The 26693-nt window shown below is 34.3% G+C and overlaps 1 protein-coding gene across 6 annotated transcripts in view; it reads left to right on the plus strand.

The window, feature by feature from the left end:
• Window positions 1–25967, plus strand: part of LOC128211481 (LIM domain-binding protein 2-like) — a 52263-nt gene extending 26296 nt beyond the window's left edge. For 2 of the 6 annotated variants that reach the window (XM_052916322.1, XM_052916316.1), the window contains 9 exons: window positions 637–739; window positions 5793–5965; window positions 6305–6454; window positions 8045–8122; window positions 12430–12559; window positions 15208–15261; window positions 17354–17380; window positions 19482–19621; window positions 21316–25967. In XM_052916322.1, coding sequence (XP_052772282.1) covers window positions 637–739; window positions 5793–5965; window positions 6305–6454; window positions 8045–8122; window positions 12430–12559; window positions 15208–15261; window positions 17354–17380; window positions 19482–19621; window positions 21316–21573 — 1113 coding nt within the window. In that variant the 3' untranslated portion in view covers window positions 21574–25967. The remainder of the gene's footprint in view (window positions 1–636; window positions 740–5792; window positions 5966–6304; window positions 6455–8044; window positions 8123–12429; window positions 12560–15207; window positions 15262–17353; window positions 17381–19481; window positions 19622–21315) is intronic. The other 4 variants (XM_052916317.1, XM_052916319.1, XM_052916320.1 and 1 more) reach the window with 4 other exon arrangements.
• Window positions 25968–26693: the final 726 nt, after the last annotated feature.

A 26693-nucleotide genomic window follows, 5' to 3' on the forward strand; every position in this document is an offset into this window, starting at 1 on the left:
TTTGGCTGCCAGGAACCCCATTTTTTTGTTCGGCCTAAAGTGATACCAACATAGATCTATAATAGTCCTCCTTAAAATGTGTATAATAAGATGTGAAGGTTGACTTAAGGCGTTGAATGAATATGAGTTTAAATAATGCTAAGAAGTTAAAGCATTATTAAATCATTTAACATGTTTTTAAAATAACTGAAAATGTAATATAAAGTATAAAAATTGGGTGGAAATAACATGGCTGCTGAATTAATTGTTTAGTAAAGCAAAATAAATTATTTAGTGTTTGCGAGATTCCGCTATACTTGCCATCCCCCATTCTTAACCTCTAAATAACATTTATGAAACAAATAAATGGAAAAGTGGCTGTTCCTTTAGCCAGCTGCTTTTTGTTTGACTAAATAAGAATCTGTGCTGCGTTTCCAATTGCAGAGACATATGTGTAAACGCTAATTAATACTTATACTAATAATTGTAGGCCTTAAGTCATTTTTGTTGAAAATTAGTTGTTTTCTGAAAGCAACAAGTGTTTTTGCCTATGAATCAAGGTTTTTGTATTTCTAAGCCATATTTTTTTCATAATGCAACATAAGAAATGTAGATGGCTGAAGCATAAATTCAGTTTCTTTGTTGTTTGTTTTACAGGACAGCGACAACCTGTGGTGGGATGCGTTTGCCACAGAGTTTTTTGAGGACGAGGCAACACTTACGCTGTCCTTCTGTCTGGAGGATGGGCCAAAACGATACAGTAAGTCACATGAACAGGGACAATTATTATTGTCCCTTTGGCCTTACAGGAGCACAATATAGGTTAAAGGGGGCATAATGTAGGTTAAAGAGGCACAATATCTGTTAGAGGGCACAATATAGGTTAAAGGGGCACAATATAGGTTAAAGGGGCACAATATAGGTGAAAGGGGCACAATATAGGTTAAATAGGCACAATATAGGTTAAAGGGGCACAATATAGGTTAAAGAGGCACAATATCTGTTAGAGGGCACAATATAGGTTAAAGGGGCACAATATAGGTTAAAGGGGCACAATATAGGTGAAAGGGGCACAGTATAGGTTAAAGGGGCACAATATGGGTTAAAGAGGCACAATATAGGTTAAAGAGGCACAATATCTGTTAGAGGGCACAATATAGGTTAAAGGGGCACAATATAGGTTAAAGGGGCACAACATAGGTTAAAGAGGCACAATATCTGTTAGAGGGCACAATATAGGTTAAAGGGGCACAGTATAGGTTAAAGGGGCACAATATAGGTGAAAGGGGCACAGTATAGGTTAGAGGGGCACAACATAGGTTAGAGGGGCACAATATAGGTTAGAGGAGCACAATAGAGGTTAGAGGAGCACAATAGAGGTTAGAGGGGGACAATATAGGTGAAAGGGGCACAATATAGGTTAGAGGGGCACAATATAGGTTAGAGGGGCACAATATAGGTTGATGCCAGACATTTTTATGGCCTCGAAGGTGGGCATATTAAAATCGCACCGTCCGTCCGTCCTTCCGTGTGTCCGGCTCAATAACTCATGTCCGGGCTGTAACTTTCCCTTGTATGGACAGATTATAAAATAACTTGCCACATGTGTTCGGCATACCAAGACGACGTGTCGCGTGCAAGAACCGTGTCCCTACCTCTTAGGTCAAGGTCACACTTAATGTTTATTCACAATGGAATGCTGCATATAAGGACATAGAGTATAAGTTGTTGTGTCTGGGCTGTAACTTTCCCTTGTATGGACATATTTTAAAATAACTTGCCACATGTGTTCGGCATACCAAGATGACGTGTCACGTGCAAGACCCATGTCCCTACCTCTAAGGTGAAAGATACACTAAGTGTTTATTCACAATGGAATGCTGAATATAAGGACATAGAGTATAAGTTGTTGTGTCTGGGCTGTAACTTTCCCTTGTATGGACATATTTTAAAATAACTTGCCACATGTGTTCGGCATACCAAGATGACGTGTCACGTGCAAGACCCATGTCCCTACCTCTAAGGTGAAAGATACACTAAGTGTTTATTCACAATGGAATGCTGAATATAAGGACATAAGAATATAGGTTGTCAAGTATGGGTGGTATTTTTTTATGTTCAGAGGCAATTTAAAATAACTTGCCATATGTATTTGTTTAATCTTTAACTTTTCATGTACTGACCTTGTTCATAGGTCAATGTCACATTCGGGGGCATTCGTCACATACTGTGACAGCTCTTGTTTTGTTTTGAATTCATCATACTGTTACTCATTTTACTGAAATAAAATGTTTAGCATGATCCTATATTTTGCCCTTTATAACTTGATGTATAACAGCTATTCCATCATTCGGAGCTCCTCGGCCATTTTATCGAAAACAACCTCGGATGTATGCAGGTACATCAGTTGAAGGAGTTCGTAAAATTTTAAATTATATCATTAATTAAATGTAGTGTTTTAGAGTTGTATATATTGATCTAAGTTTAAATTGATTGCCATTGAATTGTATTATTGCAAACATAATAAAGAATCCCAAGAGTTAAGTCACAACGTTTAACTGCTAAATAAAATTACTAAGCGATCTACTTGCAGCGGACTTAAAAGTACCACTTTTTGAGTATGTAAACCGTCCAAATACATCCGAGGTTGTTTTTGAAAAAAATGGCCGAGGAGTTCCGAATGCTATTCCATTTAAAAATACAACCTACCCAAGTAAACTTTAACATAGCACTTCCAAATTGAACTGTCCCCCTTTAGAAGTTGGTTTTAACCTCCCACTCTTACTGCTGTGGATAAAACAGCCCACACTGTAACAGTTTCCTGCTTAACTCTCACAAAAGGCAGAATCCCAATATAATTTACTTAAAAAAAAGGAGGGAGCTTCAAAATTCAGGGGAAAATGTATTATTCAAATTTAAACTTTAAAATGCCTTTTTAATGAAGAGTTGAAAACCCATGTACACATTAATCTCGAAATACTCCTGAATTTTCCTATGAATGTTCGGATGGATTATTCTGATTACTATGCATTTTTTCCCCCATTTTGCATTTTTGCTGAGGTTCCTAATTGGTGGTAATTTGAAACACATGATCCCATTCAATTTGGATATATACCTGGAGATTTTATAAAAGCATCTTTTTTCTCAAGAAAATTCTACAGAAGAAACTCCCATATTTCCGTCTGAAGATTCAAATTCTTTTAGATTTCATACCAAGTTTAGTGAAAGAATTTCTTAAAAAACGAAGTATGTTGCATAATATTATGCAAAAATAATTTATTAAATTTTTGTCTTGTTCACAGCCATATCGGTAAATATTGAGTAAAGCTACATCTAATTTATATAAGACTATAAAAAAGATCATGAGGTTATGGCTGGATAGTACCAGTTATAACTCATATCTAACCTGATTTCAGATAAAATATCTTGCTTAAGAGTGCTCAGGCTTAAAAAACCACATTTGGTTAGGGTTATGCAACCTTACCTGACCCTACTGGTTTTAAAGTCTGTTGTTAAAAAAAATAAAAAAAGAATAAAAGTAAAGAGAAATAGTGTTGTTTTTTCAGTGTGTCTTTTAATACATGTAATTTAAAACCTTTAAAGTTTTAAACAGAAGGTAACTTTAACACCATTCTCTAATGCACCAGTCATTTGTAACCACGGCTCCCCCAGGTCTGGGGAATAGCGGGGACTTTGACTTTTGGTCCAGCTAACCCCGGGTAAAATCCCCGCCCTGAGGGGACGAACTGCTGGTAAAATCCCCGCTAAATGCACCCGCACCCAAGGGACCTTGGTAAGGCCCATCCCCGCTATTTTTGGCGTGAGGACAAAACCACCGCATTCACCCGGCACTGCGGTAAAAACACAGCCCATTTCCTCGGCTATCCCCGGTATACCCCCAGACCGGGGGGGGGGGCGTGGTTACAATTGACTGGTGCATAATGGTGACAATAACGTTCTTACATAAAGCCTAATAAAAAAGGCAATACAAACCTACCTTTCCTACCTGTTTTTGAATAGGATGTAACCCTAACCAAATAAAAAAAATTGGCCTTAAGTTCAACCATAAAGATACAGGCAGAATCAAGCGATAAATTTCCTTATGAATTTTTTGTTGAAACTCCAAAATTGAGATAACGCCTGGAAAATAATTATCTTAAGCCTTAAACATGTACTTATACTGATGTAATAATATTTATGGTAAATGAAATATATATATATAATTTTTCTTTTTGCTGTATTTAAATTATTTAGACATTAATTGTGGTATGTAATAACTCTTTTATCTCACTGTAGGTATCAAACTTATGTAAATTAATGACTAATGACATCTTCAGGGTTCCCCCTGGGTTCTAAAAAGTTGTCGCCACTTTTTCGCGGGGGGGTTAAGGGGGCCGCGATAGGCCCCCTTACGGGTCCAGGGCAGCGCCCTTGTGGGGGCCAAGGGGGCGAAGCCCCCTGAAGCTCATGGGGTTTAAGCATTTTAAGAGCCTTAAATTGCATTTAATTAGCACATTGTCGTGCAAATCATAACATTTTGTTGTACATGAAGCACAAGATATTAATAGCAAATTGTTATTCTGTTGACAAAATTCATTGTATATGGACTAGTATATAAATAAAAAAATATTGCAAAAAATGTGACATAAACATCAATATGTTGATTTCGGTCTAATGCCTGCATACAATAAAAGAATACATTTGTGAAATTATGAGATAAATTTAAAATAAATGGAAACTCAAAGAAATATACATTGTCAAACTAGGGCCATAACTTTCCTAATAGAAATTTGTCTACCTACTCTTTACTCCAGCCAACATATTAGAAGCCTTATCAAATGGGGTTTAATCCTATTTATTTGATTTCTGTTAATCTTTTTGACACTTTTTGAACTCTTAGAATGCTGCATTTTTAGCAATTACAAATTGCGACAAAACCGAAAGCAAGTCTATTTTTAGCGCGTAAACGTCATTACGAAATTTGCATATCACGTGACTTTCGGACAACATAAAATTCTATGATTTGCATATTTAAAACTAACACGATAATTACGCAACAAGGCTGTTGAGCTAAATTGTAAATTGTTTGCTAATAAGAGACATAACAGTTAAAGGATGTCATTGTTTATCCGTGAAAGCAATAAAATTCTGCAATAATTAGCGAGGTGTTGACTGGGCCGTGACTGCTTGCCCTAATTATCGGATTAATTTTTGTTGTCGCACCAGCAGATGCGCTTGATTTATGACAGTGACAGAATCGATTATCATGCAGGCCGCATGGTCACCACTTACGTCATTTTAAGAAAATATTTTAGAAAAAAATCGTTGTCGCCATAAATTCGCCAAATTTGAAAAGTTGTCGCCACTTTTGCGATTTTGTCGCAAATGGCGACAATGGCGATCGCCAGCGGGAACCCTGATCTTCTCTAAGATATCAATATTTTCTGTTAGTACACGTATCAAAAAGACACAATTTTAAAAATTGTACGTCAAACCTAAACATTACTCAAAACAATGATAACCCTTTAATAATACTCTAGCTCAAACATATGTTGTACAAAAATGTACTTGAGTTATGGCCCTTAGCATTATCAAATGATAAACAAATTAACTTCTTGTAAAATTCCTGTCATTCTTAAGGTAAATTAGAGGAATCTGTCTTTTATCAGTGTTGTGCGCCAGTAAGTAGTCAATATATTCTTACCAATCTCAAGACATGTGTGATATGTTAGTAGTATACTTATGTGATCCTTTACAAATTTTTATCAGTTTATATGTATGTGTTCATCTTTTTAATTGTTTGATCATTTCAGCCATAGGGCGAACCCTGATACCGCGTTACTTCCGGAGCATATTTGAGGGCGGAGTTACGGATCTCTACTTTATCTTAAAGCATGCGAAAGAATCATTCCACAATACCTCCATAACACTTGACTGTGAAGTGGCTACCATGGTAACGCATCATGGTAAACCCATGTTCACAAAGGTAAGATAAAACGCATCTTCAGGCTCGATAAAAGCACGGTTTTCCTTGACCCAGAAAACTGGGGTCTCAATATTCAAGCAAGGGACAAATAAAAAATATAAGCGATATTTGGGCGTTTTTTTTTAACTGGGAATTGGTGGCAACATAGTTATTTATTCATTCGACTCTTTTTTATAGGCGAATATGTTTTTATCTGTTTTTAAATCATAAGCTTTTTTGTTTTGATCGTTAATGTCAAATAAGTTCAACATAATTATGCATTGGAAATAAAAAAAGAATTTTTGCATCAATGGAACATGTCTATATGTGCCCCTTTAAAATGAAATAGACAATTTACAGGTAGTGACAGAGGGCCGATTAGTTCTAGAATTCACATTTGACGACATGATGCGAATACGTTCATGGCACTTCGCTGTACGGCAGCATCGGGAGCTAATTCCCCGCAGCGTGATCGCCATGCAGATGGGCACCAACGAGGTAAACCCTGATGTATGTAGGTTTCACAACGCAGCGTGTTTATTTTATCTCTGTTAGACATTAATTTTGTTATCTTGTTTACTGAAGAGGCCATCTTATCAAAGAGGTAGTTTATGATTGATATTTCGAACCCTTATCTTGGTTGCAACCTTATATCAGGGCTCGAATTTAACTTTTTTCGATACTTGCATATATTTGCGAGTGCTTAAATTTTCAACTCGCAAAACCTGACACTTACTCGCATTTTTAAGTCAATCCTTTGTTTGGTATGAAAAAAATATATTGTATGGAAAACACTGATTTAAGGCATAGTTTTATTGTTTTAATGAATAATCATGTAATTAATTTGGGGTTATTTTCTGGAACTGATTGATCTATGCCATCAGCTTCGGCCATTTTAAATCACCACACGAATTTTTGTTGTTGATATTTTGGCTTATCATCATTATACAGACTGTCTTAATACTATTATCGCTAAATACTGTTGCCAAAAATGAAAATGAAAGACCAGTCTACAAAACTGTAAACATAGTAATGAGTACCTGCCACATAGTAATGAGTACCTGCCTGTGCGCAGAGCGTTAATCTATGTCATCACTTTCTGTGTTTATCGGAAAACGAAAGTAGGCATTTCTAAAATTAGTTTTATATCTATTGTGCAGGAATCGATAACATATATGATGTTTATACCTCTTTCGAGGATTTTTTTTTTTTTACAAATTCGCAAATTCAAGTTCAAATTTAACTCGCATGTTGTGAGTGTGGGAGTGCTATATTCGAGCCCTGTATATCATCCGTAGAGCTACAGATAAGGTCATAATTGGAGTAAATACCCTTTTAAATGTGCTTATTTTGTATAGATTCAAAAATATGTTTGTTTCTATACCAATTGTTATAAGGACGTGACATTACTACAATCAATTTAAAACCGTTTGAGAAAAAGGTGTTTTGACCAAATCGGTGAAGAATTACTTAAAACTCCTCTGCAGTGATTTCCCTTAACCATCATGTTCTTATAATGCAAGGGGAAGTTCGTTATGTCTGGTGTTTTTTATAAGTAAAGTTAAATGTATTGTGTGCGCAGAATACGGTATGTTTGCACTTCAATATGCCAGTAGACTTTAACAGTCCCCATTACACTTCATTTAATGAAACTTAGGTGTACACTATTACATAAGGGCGTACAAGACACTTGAAGTAAAATGTTATCTGCAGCTCTGGTATCTAACTGAATTTCTCAAATCTCATTGATAAGATGGCAACTAAGTATTGTTGATATGATATGTTGAATAGTGTTATTGGATTTCTAATATGTATGATTAATAATATTTATATTTTTTGGTAGGATTTGTCTTTTTTTATAACTATGTCATACCAATAAAAGGAGATTTCAGTCGATCGTATTTGCGAACATTTATCAACTGTTTAATGCTTGAAGCAAGAGATTGCTGTCAAGCAAGGGTATTTGTAGTTTTTGAAATCTGCCCAATGTTAATTATCAAATGTTGTGGATTGAAAACTGATCAATGATTGATAAATAATAGAATATTTACATACATGTATAAAATATTTCCATGTATGTAAATGTACACATACTTTCAGGAGCCAGCCATGGTGGAACAGCTGGGGAAGAATATCACCAGACAGGGCCTCACTAACTACACACTGAACTTCCTCAGGGTAGGTTCATCTATAACTACTATCCAACTTCCTCAGGGTAGGTTCATCTATAACTACTATCCAACTTCCTCAGGGTAGGTTCATCTATAACTACTATCCAACTTCCCCAGGGTAGGTTCATCTATAACTACTATCCAACTTCCTCAGTGTAGGTTCATCTATAACTACTATCCAACTTCCTCAGGGTAGGTTCATCTATAACTACTATCCAACTTCCTCAGGGTAGGTTCATCTATAACTACTATCCAACTTCCTCAGGGTAGGTTCATCTATAACTACTATCCAACTTCCCCAGGGTAGGTTCATCTATAACTACTATCCAACTTCCTCAGTGTAGGTTCATCTATAACTACTATCCAACTTCCTCAGGGTAGGTTCATCTATAACTACTATCCAACTTCCTCAGGGTAGGTTCATCTATAACTACTATCCAACTTCCTCAGGGTAGGTTCATCTATAACTACTATCCAACTTCCCCAGGGTAGGTTCATCTATAACTACTATCCAACTTCCCCAGGGTAGGTTCATCTATAACTACTATCCAACTTCCTCAGGGTAGGTTCATCTATAACTACTATCCAACTTCCTCAGGGTAGGTTCATCTATAACTACTATCCAACTTCCTCAGGGTAGGTTCATCTATAACTACTATCCAACTTCCCCAGGGTAGGTTCATCTATAACTACTCAACTTCCTCAGGGTAGGTTCATCTATAACTACTATCCAACTTCCTCAGGGTAGGTTCATCTATAACTACTATCCAACTTCCTCAGGGTAGGTTCATCTATAACTACTATCCAACTTCCCCAGGGTAGGTTCATCTATAACTACTATCCAACTTCCCCAGGGTAGGTTCATCTATAACTACTCAACTTCCTCAGGGTAGGTTCATCTATAACTACTATCCAACTTCCCCAGGGTAGGTTCATCTATAACTACTATCCAACTTCCTCAGGGTAGGTTCATCTATAACTACTATCCAACTTCCTCAGGGTAGGTTCATCTATAACTACTATCCAACTTCCTCAGGGTAGGTTCATCTATAACTACTATCCAACTTCCTCAGGGTAGGTTCATCTATAACTACTATCCAACTTCCTCAGGGTAGGTTCATCTATAACTACTATCCAACTTCCCCAGGGTAGGTTCATCTATAACTACTATCCAACTTCCTCAGGGTAGGTTCATCTATAACTACTATCCAACTTCCCCAGGGTAGGTTCATCTATAACTACTCAACTTCCTCAGGGTAGGTTCATCTATAACTACTATCCAACTTCCTCAGGGTAGGTTCATCTATAACTACTATCCAACTTCCTCAGGGTAGGTTCATCTATAACTACTATCCAACTTCCTCAGGGTAGGTTCATCTATAACTACTATCCAACTTCCCCAGGGTAGGTTCATCTATAACTACTATCCAACTTCCTCAGGGTAGGTTCATCTATAACTACTATCCAACTTCCTCAGGGTAGGTTCATCTATAACTACTATCCAACTTCCCCAGGGTAGGTTCATCTATAACTACTATCCAACTTCCCCAGGGTAGGTTCATCTATAACTACTATCCAACTTCCCCAGGGTAGGTTCATCTATAACTGCTATCCAACTTCCCCAGGGTAGGTTCATCTATAACTACTCAACTTCCTCAGGGTAGGTTCATCTATAACTACTATCCAACTTCCTCAGGGTAGGTTCATCTATAACTACTATCCAACTTCCTCAGGGTAGGTTCATCTATAACTACTATCCAACTTCCTCAGGGTAGGTTCATCTATAACTACTATCCAACTTCCTCAGGGTAGGTTCATCTATAACTACTATCCAACTTCCTCAGGGTAGGTTCATCTATAACTACTATCCAACTTCCCCAGGGTAGGTTCATCTATAGCTACTATCCAACTTCCTCAGTGTAGGTGAATCTTGCATGAACTAGGGAGGATTGAATATTATTATTATTTCAGCCATTCCGATCACCTCGGCCATTTTTACCGAAAACAACCTCGGAAGTATGCCGGTACATCAGTTTAAGTAGCTTGTAAAATTTTGAATTATATCATTCATTAAATGTAGTGTTTTAGCTTGTATTTGTTGATGTAAGTTTAAATTGATTGCCAGTAAAGTGTATTATTGAAAACATAATTAAGATTCTGAAGAGTAAAGCCATTAAGTATAACTGCTTATTTAAATTACTACGCGATCAACTTGCAGTGGACTTAAAGTGTACTGATTTCTGACGTTGTAAGCCCTCCGTCTACATCCGAGGTTGTTTTCGATAAATATGGCCGAGGAGTTCCGATTGTATTTCAGCATACCTGCCATATCCCCCGGGGGGGGGGGGGGGGGGGAAATCCCCCGGAATTTCGACCCATCCCCTGGATATATATCCTGGAATTTAAAAAAAAACAAAACTTTTCAAAACTTGCTTAAGGTTGACAGTAGAAAGCATCAATAATATTATGAGTGTGAAATTCCATGAAGGACCATGATGACTTAGTCCAAAAATTATTGTAATTTGAATGTATTTCTGTATTTATTCTTATATTATAAATGCAGATATTGCGCAAATTTTCGTCACGTAAAAATCCCCTGGTGTAATATCAAAATCCCCTGGAATTCAGACCAAAATCCCCTGGGAAGCTTCTCAGAAATATGGCATGTATGTTTCAGCCCACCTTTTGGCAACTTTATATAAACCACTACCCCAGACTATCTTTTATAAACCAGTACTCTATTGTACTACGGTAGGTTAAACAAAATTTCAAGTTTATAAACAACGATTTTGTGGTTCATGATATATGTGCATTGCATTGAATTTGACATAAGCATTGTCCGTCTATCAGGACTAAATTTAAGGGACTTGCCCATGGTCTGTAAAATGCACTCTTTTTTAACATGAAATAAAGTGTGGCAAATTATTAGGAGTGCTAAAAATAAGGAACTGACAGCTGGTACCTTCAACAAATGTTGATATTTGACCTAATAATGTCTTTGAAGACCACAATTTTCAATAGCATTTCTTTGAGCAGTTCGTTGTTGCGTGATTTGTTGATTATCATCATCTTGTGATGTTACCAATGTCTTGTTATAAGGTCAAAATATCTTGCACTGTTCTAGAAGTCCTGGTGACCTTGTGGTGAAGACGTCTGTCTTCTGTCTTTTTCTTGAATTTACTGGCGTTGGTTAGCGAAAATAAAACCAAGCTATCTTTTTTTTATATAAAAATAAGAGTTTTTAGATGCATTGCCTGAAAAACCAATTTTTCTGTCCAAAAACATGAGTGTGTCCCTTTAAATATGGCATCAAGTTATAGAACAGACTTTGTATTCTACCATACTAGCTTTACTATTAATTAATTATTTTCTATATAACAGGAATTACAATGGTTTATTATACATCATTGTTTAGAGATCTCACATAAGATTATAAAAATTATTAACTGACATCATTTAGACTGGTTAAGAAAACTGTCAACGTGCTGTTTGTCATTGACAGTCTCAGAAGACTGTTGCAGTGTTAATTATTGTATTCATCCGTTCTGAAAACAACAAGCATTAGTCATAGTGGACCTTAAGTCTTAGTTAAAGATGCACTATTGCTCCCAAATAAAATTTACTACAATTAATAATATTGTTTTAATTTTCCAAAAGGGAAGAACAAATGTCGAAAACAATGTTCTTATGAAGGATACCTAGTTTGATTTGAAAGAAAAGAGCAGAAAACACGATATTTCTACCTTATGAGACTATAGTAGACTACAGTAAATCTATTAGCATTCACCAATCATTTAATATTTTTGCGCTTTCTGCTATTAAATACACGGTTACTATCTTCTTATCAGTAATTGATAATTTCCATAAATGCATTATTGAGTAAGTAGTAAAAGGTTTATAAGTCAAAATTAATGTTTGTTACGCTTGAATTTGTAGTGATTTTGAATAAGACTGTCACTTAAACATAGCATTCTGCACTGTGTCTTTGACCATGTTTCATGCACCATTATTAAACTTGTACATACTGTATGTGTATGTGGTTAACTGGTTACTGTTTAATTTCTTCCATAGTATTATGAATGGGGAAAAAATTATGAAATTATGAATCTGCTTTGAACTTGTCTGCTTTTTATGAAAAAGAAAGATACACGGTTACAATCTTGTTATCAGTAATTAATATTTTCCTTAAATGCATTATTTTTTAAGTAGTTAAAAGGTTTATAACTCAAAATTTATGTTTGTTATACATGTGTATGTATGGGTATCGATATTGAATAAGAGTGTCAATTTAAATCATGCTTTTATTTCCCACAGTTGTGTGTGATCCTGGAGCCGATGCAGGAGCTCATGTCCCGCCACAAGGCGTACGGACTCACTCCGCGCGATTGTCTCAAAACCACCCTGTTTCAAAAGTGGCAACGTATGGTCTCACCGCCAGGGAAAGGTAACTCTTGCATCCTTGCTGCTTATTGACCTATTGCCTCCCTTGCCTGTAAATTGCTTCACTTTGTATGACAATATACATGTACCCCTCGCTATCTTGTCAGAGTTTTGGCTCACTTTTATTTTCGGATATGCTAGTGTCTTTTGTTTTAGGTTTCTAGACATTATGACTCGTTTATGCTAGCGTTGTTTTCTTTCCTATGGAAACTAATGCTTAAATGCATATAAAGAATATAGGGTGTCTAAGTGAAAAAAGGTAGTCTTTTTTTGTATTGCCTGCTTTTCTCCATTATTACATAACATTTCATGGCTTAAAGGTTCAATTCATGCCATTACCAAAATTAATAAAAAATTGTTTAGCATTACATGTCTTACATTTTGAGGGGTTGGTAGGTAGTTTTTTGTTTGGTTTGTTTTTTTATCCCCCGCCTATGAAATAGGGAGGGGGATATTGAAATGGCGTTGTCCGTCCGTCCATCCGTCCTTCTGTCCGTCCGTCACCTGCGTTTTCTCAGTAACTAGCCGGTAGAAATTCATGAAACTAAAAATAAATATGAACCACTATACTGGAATGATGCCCGTCCAAAAAAAATTCTATATGAGTTATTTGCCCTTGATTTATTAAAAGATCCATGTTTGCAGCCTTTTCTATGCAACTAGCTGGTAGAATTTCATGACACTTGGAATAAATAAGAACCAACATACTGTGATGATGCCTGTCTATTTTTCTTTTGGATTGGTCAATTTTCCTTTAGAGTTATTGCCCTTGATTTATTAAAAAATCATTGTTTGCAGCCGTTTCTCAGTAACTAGCTGCTAGAATTTAATGAAACTTGAATGTCATATGAACCAACATCCTGAAATGAACTTCTTCGGTGAATTTCTACGGCTACATTTTTATCTCAACTATTGAGTTCTATTTTGCAATGATTGATGTTTCCGAGTAAGCAGTTTCGGAAAAGACAGTTTTATTTAATCATCCCTCTAATTTATTTCGTTAAAATTTTTTATCATAAAGTAGTCCCGGTCGATAAGTAGTCCCGGTCGATATTTTATAATTTGGCTCGGAAAGGGATAAACCAATGTGCTCATCTTATTCTTTCTGAGATTTTTTTTAACCTTCAAGCACAAACAAGCCATCAAGCACAAACAAGCCATCGTTGGCGGAGGATATCTTTTCACTGAAAATGCTTGTTAATAGTACCTTACCCCATAATTCTGTAATGCAAAACCAAAACCCCCCAAAAAGTGACCTGAAGAGGCTAAAAAACCTTTCAGATCAAGGGCATTTTTATTACTAAGGTAACGACAAACAAACTATTCATTAATGTTTTACCAAATTTTGAAATTCATATATCAAAATATAATTAATTTGTGATACCTTTTGAAATGGTTTAATGAAGTGGTTGCATACCATAGACATGCATGTCATTTCAAGCTATGTAGGAAATAATTTAAGTGATATGTCCTAGGATTCTGTGATTATTTAAGGTACTTCCTTGATTTCTAGCATGCTCAAGTGACACTTGTTCAAAACATGACCAATGAAAACAGAACTTTCTTGGGATTCGCTCACATATTTTATGTAAGCAACAATTTTTTTTAATTGTTAAGCTCTACTGGCCAAAAGGCCAGAAAAGATTATGCGATGGCATGATGTCTGTCGTCCATGTTTCTGTAAGCAATTGCTTGTGAACGCAATACAGTCTGAAGTTTTGATTTTATCTTAATCCAACTTATACAGCAGATGGATGTCCACGAGAGCTTGGTTCCTTTCTTAAATTTCTTAAGGGAGACAACTTTGTACACAGCCAAATGTGAAAGAATTTCTTATGGGACACAACTTTGTACAGCGAGGTGCATATTATTGTAGTAGTTTTTTCCCTTTGCCAGAAAGCAAGAGTTTTCTAAGGGAGACAACTTTGAACAGAGAGTTGTGTATTATTGTAGTAGTTTTTTCCATTTGCAAGGAATCCATCTTTTTTTATTAACGGAGTAAACTCTGAATGTGAGTTCAGTACATAATAAAGACATACATGCAAGTAGAGCATAGGCCCTCATGGGCCTCTTGTTGTTGTTTTTTACACATTTTTATGAGCAAACACTGAACAGCATCTCATAAAGAGTTTTGTATTGGCCAAAAATTGTACAAGTGTCATTTGAATATCCATTATGATTATACATATTATTTTCTTGCATGATATATTAAAGCATATAATGTCCTCTGTCAGCAAAAATGTTGAATTTGCGCTAATATTGATTTTAATCTGGTAAATAAACCAAATCATTTGTTGCTATGTTTCAGAAAAGGTCCTATTATTTCAGATTAGCTTAAATAGAAACATTTTTGCTTTCACAATTATATTTTATTTTGATCTGCATGAATTAGAGAAATGAATTTCAGGACAGAAATATGGCTGATGAATTAATATTTATAAAGCATTTCTTTTTATAAAGCGTTGAAGCTAGAATGCTTGTAGTTTGTTTCTTAAACTAGTTTTGGCTATAAAAGACATTGCTTTACCAATAAAAATGTCAATGTTAAAATATCCAGACAAAAAGAAAAAAATCAGTTAAATTTTAAAATGGTGCAGGCCATATTTCAAGAAAGTACCGATTAGTGCTCATGTGTTTGTTTCTGTTTGCTAGATGGCGATATGCCAAATATGCATCCCCAGGAAATGCCCGGACAAAAGACAAAAAGTAGGTCCTTCATGTATTCTAACACTGTGAATAAAAAAGTAGTGCCTCTGTATTTACAAGTAGGACACTAACTTAGCAGTAAAATTAATTGCCGTGAAATATAAATATGTAACAACAATCTGAATGAGCTGCTCACAACTCTTACATAACTGCCTTTGTAGAAAGTCTGACTATCAATTCTCATTTCTACTTCTTTATTCTCAAAACTTCACGTAGCAGTTACTTCCCTTTGTTGTGCATAAGTCACTGTTGTCATGCAAATCACATGATGTTTACGTCATTCAAAAATAATTTTATTAGAATATTTTTTTGAATATTTAGCTTTATTAAGAAATGTTTTGCTTATAAAACTTTGCATAAATGTATTGAAGAAATATTTCATTAAAAAAATGTGTATATACATGTAGCTGAAATTCAGCTATTTTTCGTAAATGATGACAGAGATCTTCGCTGCTTAACAAGGGAGATCACTGTGAGGGAGATTGATTTAAACTGACCTAATTATATATGGTTGATTTCTTTCAAATATGCATGCTTCTCAACCTGCACTGTCTCAATATATAGTCATGATATGATAACCATTTAAGCAGCTCTCTCCTGAATTGACTGATTTGACAACTTTTTCATTTTTTTTGTCTCAGAATCAGCTGATTTTTGCATCAGTGTTTTCAATTGAATCATATAGGATAACAAGCAATAGAATAGATCTTAATTGTTCGAAAAACTGCTGAAATTTTTCTTTTTCTTAAAGTGTTAGCAGACAACGCGAAAACTTTTTCTTCTTCACAGGACATTGCGACAGGTAAACACCTTAAGTTTACCTGTCGCAACAAATTTTTACCTGTCGCAATGTTACAAACAGTATTCGGTTACATCAGCTTAAACCTTGATTTTAAGCCTCTTTTTTAAATAAGTTTTGTAAATCCCCATTATAACAGGTTAAGATCTTTTTGGTTAGACTTGTCTTACAGTTCTATAATAAATTACAAAAAAAGCTAAATATCATGTAAAAAATCAATATTCGGATCTTATGTCATAATTTTTTTCTTCCCTTGCCTACCCCCCAAAAAAACTCATCTGGTTCGTCTACCCATGGAACAGCTAGATCTTACTCTTTTAATTCATCTTTAAATTAAAGATACAGCACGGTTATAAAATGTAACGAATTGTACTACAAGTCAAACTCAGGCACAACATTTATGCAAAAACGAAAGTAGATTTCTTGTTATTGGCAAAGTTAAACAGAGCGGAAAGAAAGTCAGCTCGGTATATTAATCATCATATCTAAATTAAAACGATTGCCGGGAACCACTTCGCCGAAAATAAATACATACGGAATTTTGTAATTTCCGAACATTTCCGTAAAATAAAAGTATTAGAGTACGAGCTGAAATCGGAACCTTACGCGTTTTATCGGCTTTTACGGAAACATGTCGAAACGGGGTTTACAAATAGTGATACACGGATTAACATTAAAAATAACTCCGAACATTTATTAAGAAACTGAAAGTAAATTTTCCGAAAATTAAACGGTGCTGACTGTAATTTTTCACCGGACATTGTGACCGACCAAAACAAAAGTTTCGCCGGTCAAAATGGAAATATACCGGACATGTCCGACTGTCCGACGGACATTCGCATAGTCTGTGTTAGTAATGCTTTTAGCCATAAAACATCAACTTTTGAGCTTAAATCTAAAAAACTGTGATCTGATCTTTTATTTTCAGTCTTATATCTCTGTTTTCAGACAAAAACACAAACATTGGCTCATTCCAAGACAAAAAAATATAATAAATTTTCCAAAACAATCAATCTGTGAGAGTGCAGCTTTAATAATAAAATGTTTGATTTAGTTAATTGGAATAATTAGGTATAAAACAGTAATTTTGTTACCTCTTTCATTTTCGTTTTCACAAACATCCACCTTCCTTGGTTACAAAATAATTTATTTTAAAACATCTTTTGTGTTCTAGCCACTTTGAAATTTCAAGAATTAATATACTTTTGTTGTGTGAATAAAATCCCATGCATTATCATTATGTGTTTCGTTTATTATGAAATGTGTAGATGTAGTGTTAAATTTTTTTTGCAGGAAAATATAGTTGTTCTCCGAAGGATGGTATACCTCTTTTTTCGGGCAGTCATTGTTCTTCACAGCTAACATTTTAACTCAAGAATAAGCAGTCTCATAGAAATGTTGATCATAAAAATGATTTTTTCCACTCCATTGTATAAAACTAAATAATTCTTTGGTTTAGCTAAAGTTCGCCAAAAGTGTTCATTGATTGGTCAATATTTATCCAATAATGGTTGTTGACCAATCAGATTGCTTTAATGTGCAAACTAGTAAAAGGATAACTTGGGCCAAGTGCATAAAACTGGATAACTTATCCACTGGTTATTTTTTGGTAAGTTTACACATAAAAGTAATTTGATTGGTCACCAGTCATTATTGGATAAATATTGACCCATCAAGAACCATTTTTACTAACTTTAACCAAAACAAAGAATTAACTGGTTTCAAACCTGTGGATAACTTATTCAGATATATACAACTGGCTACTGACCAACAAATAAGGTTGTCATTTCACATTAGTAACATTGATATTTTTTATTCCTGGTTACCCCATACAATTTTTGCACCATTTGGAAAGGCATTGCTTCCCTGCTATTGAGATTACTGATATATATATATAAAATAGATGATCGCAAAAACATTATACATCAAGTTATAGCAGTTGGTAAATTTAATCTTTATTTTTTACTGAAATTAGTATAAAACAAACTTTTTATCAATCTTTCAAAGCCAAAAAAGCTTGAATGATTAATCAAAATAATATGTGGTCACCAGTCAACCAAAACACATATTTGTCGGCTGGATACCTTACGTCAAGGGTCAGTTTGTTTTACATGAGTGCAGAAATCTTTGATAAACAGTCTGTTGTTGTTCTTGTTTTTGTTTTTTATGAAAATTAGATGTCCGTTATTTTATTGAAAAAATAGACGAATTTATGTTTTTTGCGAATACATGATTTGGAGGGGATTAAATCATTTCGACTGTGAGACTGCTTTAATGCTACGCATACTAGTTAAGTTGTATTAACATCTAATGCCGGTCATATATTTGAATTTCTTTCGTCCACTTAAATCATTGTTTTTAATGCACAAGTTCTTGGCAAGGGCGTTGAGAATGGGAATACTAAAAAATTCACCACTTGCGTTTGGTCACTATTGGTGTCTTGATCATGTATGTTATTGTGAACATTTATTTATTGACACCAACAGAGTCATTAACCCCAGTGAGAGCATCTCGGTCTTGTTAGTTTGTCGGCCATAATACACAGACATGATGATATCCTGATACAAGCTACTCCAGTTCTTTAACGTACAGAACTGTCGCACGGGACTGCCCATTTGACGTAATAACGTCCACCTGAAAGATGTTTACCGTTTTTTATTGGCAAGGCAGGGGATCAAACCTGCAAATCCCAAATTGACAGCCAAGTGTGTTACCACCAGACCACAGATTGGCCCCTATCTTAATACAAATAAAAATCTATATAGCTTTATATATTATTAATTTTTATATTTTAGCTAAGAAACAATTAGTTTCAATAAAATCATTCATGTGTTTAACCACTAGACCAAGGTCATTTCAATATCTGACAAATTTATAATGATTTAGTACACATTAGTATACATGTACACATACTGTAACCAGAAATTGTTATACCATATACAAAGGAGTAAAAATGTTGTATCTAAGAAGTGTTTAAAGTGTTCAAATCATGCAAGCATAGCAAATATTTGACCTTATAAGTAGAGCTCCATTTATTTCCTCATTTATTAATTTCTACGAAATATCAATTTAGATAGTATGCAGTTGTTGTCAACAGAATATTATTGAAATTATTGTCTGTGTACTATAAATAGAAATAAGTTTGTGACGATATTTTCCGAGTAGATTTTAAGTTGACTTTAGAAAGATCTTGAATTTCATATTTAAAAATAAAATCCGATATATCCTGATTGTTATGAAATTTCCCCCTGCGTATAAGAGTATCCTATCATATTGTTTATCATAAAATTGGGTAATGTTGTGGTATTAATAAAGCAGTCCAGTATTGTCAACAAATGAGAAACAAATTATACATATATAATAAAACAGGTAAAATATTTTGGTGATTAAGTATTTTCAGGCGTACTATTCTATTTTTCAGACACAACTCGTCAGCCAGGGAAACGACGTAAGAGAAAGTCTTCAACAGGAAGTGCAGCGAACGTAAACAATGCTGTACCACCATCAGGAAAGCAGAAGAGATCTCCAGGACCTCCTGGAATCAACACGTCTATGCCCGGAGTAAGAAATGTTTTAAAACTGCGAGTCTTTTAACAATTGAAGTGATAATAATTTGAGATCTTTCATTCTGAGCTTCTCGGCCATTTTCCATCGAAAACAACCTGTGATGTATGCCGGTACAACTGTAGAAGAAGTTCGTAAAGTTTAAAATTAAAGTATATATTAATAGTAGTGTTTTAAAATGTGTTTTACAAAATCTAAATTCATTGCCATTCAAGTGTATTATAGCATAAATAATTATGATTCCCTAAAGTAAAGTCATTAACTTTACCTGCAAAATTGAAATATCTTCACGATGTATTTGCAGCAAAGTTAAATGTTAAGTTTTTGACATTGTGGTCTGTAGGTGATTTCCTTGGCTGGAAATTAAGGTTATAATTTAGGTAATGTTAATCAACACACTCTGTTTGGTAAATTTTATCTATACATCTGGGATGGTATTTATAACAAATCTTAGGTCATTTCCTAACTGAAGTCATTTTCCTAACTTAAGTATCTCACTGGTCACATTATATAGTTATTTAATAATATCTTAAACACTTATTTTTATTAATTTCTGTGTAATATACAAAAAATGGTAAAAAGCACTTGATTTCTTTCTTTAATTTATATGAACATCTTAGGAATTTGACATAAAAACAAGAAATGTCTTAAGCTGTTTTATGACTACCGGCACAGTTGTTGTAAAATTAAAGAATGCTTTGTCAAATACTTTAGAAGTTTTAAGTGCCAAAAGTTAATAAAGAATAAAATAAAATCTAAAAAAATAATAAAAGGTATTAGCTAAAGAGTTATGGAAGGGTACTGCACCCGGCCTTTTTTTAGCTCTACTGGCCAAAGGCCAGAAGAGCTAATGCGATGGTAATGTGTACGTAGTATGTGCGTCCGTGCCCCTGTAAACAATTGCTTGTTCACACGATACAGTCTTCAGGGTGATAGTATCTCGATGAAACTTGTACAGTATTTAGATATCCATTAGAGCTTTGAAAACCAGCCAGATCCGCCCATGCATGCCTAGATTATGGGCCTTGAAAGTTAAAAGAAAATACTATTTTAGCTAACCTAGTTTTAGCCAGGTCTGCATGAGCGAATTCTATTTTTAGCCAAGTTTACATGTCAAGTCTAGGATTAAAGGGAGACAAATTGCTTTTTGGATCTGCAGTTGATTTTGTGAATTACTCTGCCTTGTACTTGTTGAAAGCCCAAAGGCCATTTTTAAGCTCTGAGTGTCTGTAGTTTGCGCATTCATCTATTAAACCAAAATTGGTTGTGAATGTTTGTTGAAATTATGCACCTGGGGTCATTACAGACCACGTCCAGGGTTCACAGGTTATCCGCATTCAGAGAATTTAATGCTGAAGATTATCAATTATTTCTTCTGTTTTCACAAAAACTTAGTATAAAGACATACAAACGTAAGTATAAAGACATACAAACTTAATATGTTTTGCAGATGAAACCCAAACCTGATTCAAAATAACACTATTCCCAACAGTTCATGTTCTATTCACAATATCTCATATATTCACAGTCCAACACCATGTGCTCTTTTCTCACTTTAATATCCTGTCCCTCTTTCGGAACACCTTGCCCTTTTCTCACTTTAATATCCTGTCCCTCTTTCGCAACACCTTGCCCTTTTAAAATCCTGCCTAAAACCTAAATGATTTATCACTGAATCATCTTTCCTACAGGATGTGATGGTGGTTGGCGAACCAACACTGATGGGCGGGGAATTCGGGGATGAGGATGAACGACTTATCACTCGGCTTGAGAACCAGCAGTTTGAAACGAATGGCCCTGATGAAGAAAAATTCAACCCCAACTCTCCCGCCCTACAACAGCAGCAACAACAACAGCAGCACAATAGCCCGTGGGGCGCCGATAAAAAACCCATTCCGACGTCGGGTCCACCGCCGAACCCGGACGTTGACACAAAAACTGAACAATGATTCTCAAAAAATTGACAGATTTATTTGTTGTTTTGGAATGGTACTTCTAGCTGTGCTGGAGTGTAGTCGTTGGTAGCGATTGCGAGGTTATGGCTACTGCAGATATAATTCTATTGTGTAATGTTATAATGAGGGTAAGCGCCAGTTTTCAAATGCACGCAGTGAGTTCATCTCGTTGCTAGGAAAGCATGATAAAAAATGTGCACGTGACAAGTGTGGTATTTATATGAGCGAGGAGTTGAGCGCGACAGACCAGTGAAACGGACTCATGAATGAGATATTTGATTATGTAGAATATTATTGCATGATCGAACGCATTGGGATTTTTTCAGTACAAGTTGTTTGAATACTTGTTAAAACGAGATTAGACAAGTTGAGTATTATATTGTGGAAACAGTAGACACAATACATGTTATAAAGACTTGATCACATGATTATTTTTATCACATGATCGCCGATGGAACAGACCAATGACACTTCGGAGCTGGAAAAACTTGCATCGAGGGACAAATGTTCCGATGCAAGTGGACGAGGTTCAGGCTTCTGCATTCTTACTTCTGTTGACCGTTAAATGGTTTTCATGTTCAAAATGTGTAGATAAATATTTCATTTGTGCATACTCTATAATATCTTCTTTTCTTTATATGTATGTTTAATTCTGTTAATGACTTGATGTAATTATATAAAGGTATCGTTTTTTATTGAGACCTCATTAATGCTTTGCATTTCGATGTAAGAAATCAGCTGATTTACGTTTATAAATTTTACACCACACTGGAAAAGGATCTTTACTCTTAATCATTTTTCAAGCTAGTGCGTTTTACTGTATACATGTAGATCTGTTTTCAGGTTCGCATTTAAAGATTTCAAGGTTTAAAATGTACATGGCTTTTAGGCCAATACTGCCTGTTGCCAGATTTAACACCGCGAAAATTCTCCTGGATAGTTCAGCTCTCGATTTAAAGCAATAAAATGATGTTTCAAGCTCTCTGAATAGTCTTTTTTTTATATGATAATGATTGCTTAATACTGAGGGAGCTTAAGAGTATTGTGTCTACATAGGGCTGCAGTTTTTCATTTGTTATTTCATTATAACCTATCATAAGTAATACTAAATACAGGGATGGAAGTTTGGTGGAAAAATTCTTTTTAAACAATTTGGACAATGAAGTTTTACAAATGGAGTAAAATATCAATAATGTAGTAAATATATCACTAAGAAACATTCATTAATGAATGAAGATTCTCATATAATTTTTTATGTTTTTAATATATTTTTTGAAAATAGGGAATTTCAGAGACAATTTTTTTATTTTTTTTAAAAAGCAGGGTCTGGTCCTTGATAAAGTAGTCGGGTGTTGGCTTCTGGAAAGAATTGTAAAAAAGGCCCTGACTTTGGGCATAAATACCTCATACTCAAACTAACCCCTTGTTATTTTTCAGGATTGACATAAATCAGCTAATAATATATAAAAAAGTGCTATTTTATGTTTTCTTTGTGCAAACCCTGATGTTATTTAGCCAATTACCAACATGTTTAAGCCCATGTACATAATAATGCCAAAATCACTTTGATTTAAGTCACACCATTCTGAATCATAAAATTATATCAGTGATTTATTTTATTTTTTTCTGATCAAATGTTCAGGATGACAGATCTGTTATTGAACCCTATTGAATGTTATTCAGCAATATTTATTGACTCCCAAAAATAAAAGACACTGTATGAAGTAATTGCTAAGCCATTTAAAAACACAACCCAACCCACTTTCAAATTGGAGCGTTAAGTGTTTTTAAACTCATCTTAGCAAAAATTTAACCGGAACTTCCATTTAAATTCTTTATTTTGCCCATGTTGGGTTGTATATTTGAATGGACTAGTTAGTGATGTTTTTTTATTCAAACAAAGCTTGAATATCAATATACAGTCGCACCCAGTAGGCTCAAACTAGCTTGGTTCAATATCCTTGTTGGCTCAAACTGGATGTAAAGGGCCGATTTCCTTTTACTGAATATTAGCATTCCCGCTTGGTCGAATTTCCGAAGGCTTGAAGTAGTTTAGCCGGTCCCTGAGAGTTCTAGCCAATGTGGTTTGACTGTAATAGAATAGCAAGAAACAGATAGAATGGCATAAACCTGGTAGCAACTTCGTCAATTTTAAGAAATATTAAATACAGACTGCAGTTTTACCAACAAAAATCTTATGTTTATTGCATTTATCTTCTTCATGGATGAACTCTGCCCTGTTTTCCTGTGGCATTGTGACTTGATTGTTTTGTATTTGTTGTTGTTGTTTTTGTTGTGTTATACATAGGACATAAATATATATATTTGTCTTGATATTTATTGTTTGTTAAAATGGTTTCAAAAATGACATGAGGGAGATTTTTCTTAAATGTTCATCTGTATTGATAACGAAGAAAAAACAGATGCTAGTCTACATGTATATAAATTCTTAAGTCTGAAGAAATGTAAACCTTACTTGAGTAGCATTTTCCTTACTGCAGAAACATATTCTGAGGAATTGTATTCCTTACTTAAGTAACATATTTCTTTTTGAAGAAATGTTTTTCTTACTTAAGTAACATATTCCTTACTTAAGTTATGTATTCCCTTTTAAGTAAACTATTCCTTTGACTGTTATTTATGCTTATTTGTTTTTTTTTTCGGTTTGCTTGGAAATTATGCTTATTGTTAACCGCTGTTAAAAGTGAGTTAGGCCCCCAAAAAAACTTGTTTCCGATTGCATCCTTTGTAAGAAACTATCACAAATTAATCCCTAAAGGATGGGAAAAATAGTAATAATGGTCAGGAAAAGTGTATCTGCTGGCAAGAAACAAATTACGGTTGGGTGCAAAAAAATGAGGGTAGGTTTGGGAGCCAGGCCTCATTTTCTCGAAACTTCTTAAGTCCCTTATAACAGGATTAAGCTAAACTCACTATTTTTGGTTTTCAATAATTTGGATAATATTTACTTCTTTAAGAGTTTTTATACTTTAGATAGGAATTATCTATATGTTAGTTAAATTAAACAATTTGTCATTTATCAAAATTCCATTTAAGTACGTATTTTGAGTAATTGAAATAAGCTACTTAAGCCTGTTAAGCTTAAGAAGTTTCGAGAAATTGGGGCCAGAAACAAAGCATTATTTTTGTTATGCCTTACAGATTCTGTTATCTGTAGTCAACGCTCTTGACTTTGTTAGAAATCAGTGTTTGGTTATGAGCACTTATATTATGTTTTTTTATTCTTTTCATTTCTTTAAATAGGAAAGAACTTTCTTTGTGTAAGTGGCATTATTTCTCTGATTCACATACAGTAGTGATCTCTGGCTTTGATATTTAAAGGCATCTGAAGTGATCTTATTCTCTGAGGTCGTCACTCAACCGAATACAAATTTAAAAAAGATACATCTGTAAATGTCTAACGATAAATTATATCTTTATAATTTCATAAAAAAATCTTTGGAATTATATGTTTATTGACGTTTATGTTTCAATTTATCATTCTCTATGTTCAGTTGTTTGTGTGAAACTGCCCAAAAATAAGCCGTAATATAATGTTTTAAACAATTAGAAAATGAGGGATTATTGCATTTCAACAAAAATGTTAAATAAAGGAATGCTTACCTTCCTCTTTTCAGCTGATTTCCTCATTTTTGGCCACAAAACTTTAAAATTAAAATTCTTGCCTTTATCAGATCTATACAATATTTTTTCCCCATTATTTATGTGATAGGGATGATCCTTTTTTGCAATGGTTTCCACTTTTTATATAAATATTTGTTGGCATCCCTTTAAAATCAGACTGGGTTTTCATGCAGACAGCAAAAATTAATGTATTGATTTACCTGTATTTATATGGAAATAGTCTCTCTAATATTATAACTGGTTATCAGTTGAATATTGATCTTCTTTATCTGTTGACCATGGGCCAATTGTTCAGAATTTTGTTAAAGTTAACAACCAGTTAAGCTGACCAATTTCATCATGTTCAAATATATTTAAATAAAACAAGTACAGCTGAAACAATTCCATCAAATCTCGTTAGAAATACTGAATATCAAGACTTAGTGTGTCCATGGAACTTCCGGAATAGTAAAGTCTTAAAAAAGTTAACAATAATGTTGTCAGCACATTTGTTAACTTTAACAAAGTTTTGAACAATCAGCCATTTGTTGAAGATTATTTGGTGTCTTGCAAGAAATGTTTTTTTTCTTTTTTTGAACATCAAATAAATAAGGTGAATGATTGAGCAAGTTTTTGGGCTATTACGGAATTTTTTCATCAGCATTTGCATAATTTATCACACAATCATGTTTGTGTTATCTCAGCTCATACCTTGGGCTAATTATGTAATATATATACAAATGAATAAATTATTTATATTGTAATGGTGTTTGGGTTTTTGTTTGTTTTGAGGTCAGCGATACGTGTGATATTTAATGTAACCAATAGCTTAGATATTTATCGAAAGCAGTAATTTTAACCATAGCTTAGGAATTCATGGTAAGCATTAATGTTAGTCGTAGCTAAGGAATGAATTTTAAAGCATTATTGTTAACCATAGCTTAGGAATGGATAGTAAGCATTAATGTTAACACTAGCTTAGAAATGTATATTAAGCATACATATTAACCATAGCTTAGGAATGGGCAGTAAGCATTAAAGTTATTCATGGTTTATGAATGGACAGTAAACATTAATGTTAACAATAGCTTAGGAATGGACAGTAAGCATTATTGTTAACAATAGCTTAGAAATTAATAGTAAGCTTTAATGTTAACAATAGCTCAAGAATGGATAGAAAGCATTAATTTTAACAATAGCTTAGGAATGGAAAGTAAGCATAATTGTTAACAAAAGCTTAGGAATGGAAGAAAAGCATCAATGTTAAACTTAGCTTATGAATGAAATGAAAGCATTTATGTTAACAATAGCTTAGGTATGGACAGTAAGCATTAATGTTAACAATAGCTTAGGAATGGACAGTAAGCATTATTGTTAACAATAGCTTAGAAATGAATAGTAAGCTTTAATGTTAACAATAGCTCAGGAATGGATAAAAAGCATTAATGTTAACATTAGTTTAGGAATGGAAAGTAAGCATACTTGTTAAC

Source organism: Mya arenaria, chromosome 12, assembly GCF_026914265.1.
Source record: "Mya arenaria isolate MELC-2E11 chromosome 12, ASM2691426v1".
Classification (NCBI taxonomy): domain Eukaryota; kingdom Metazoa; phylum Mollusca; class Bivalvia; order Myida; family Myidae; genus Mya; species Mya arenaria.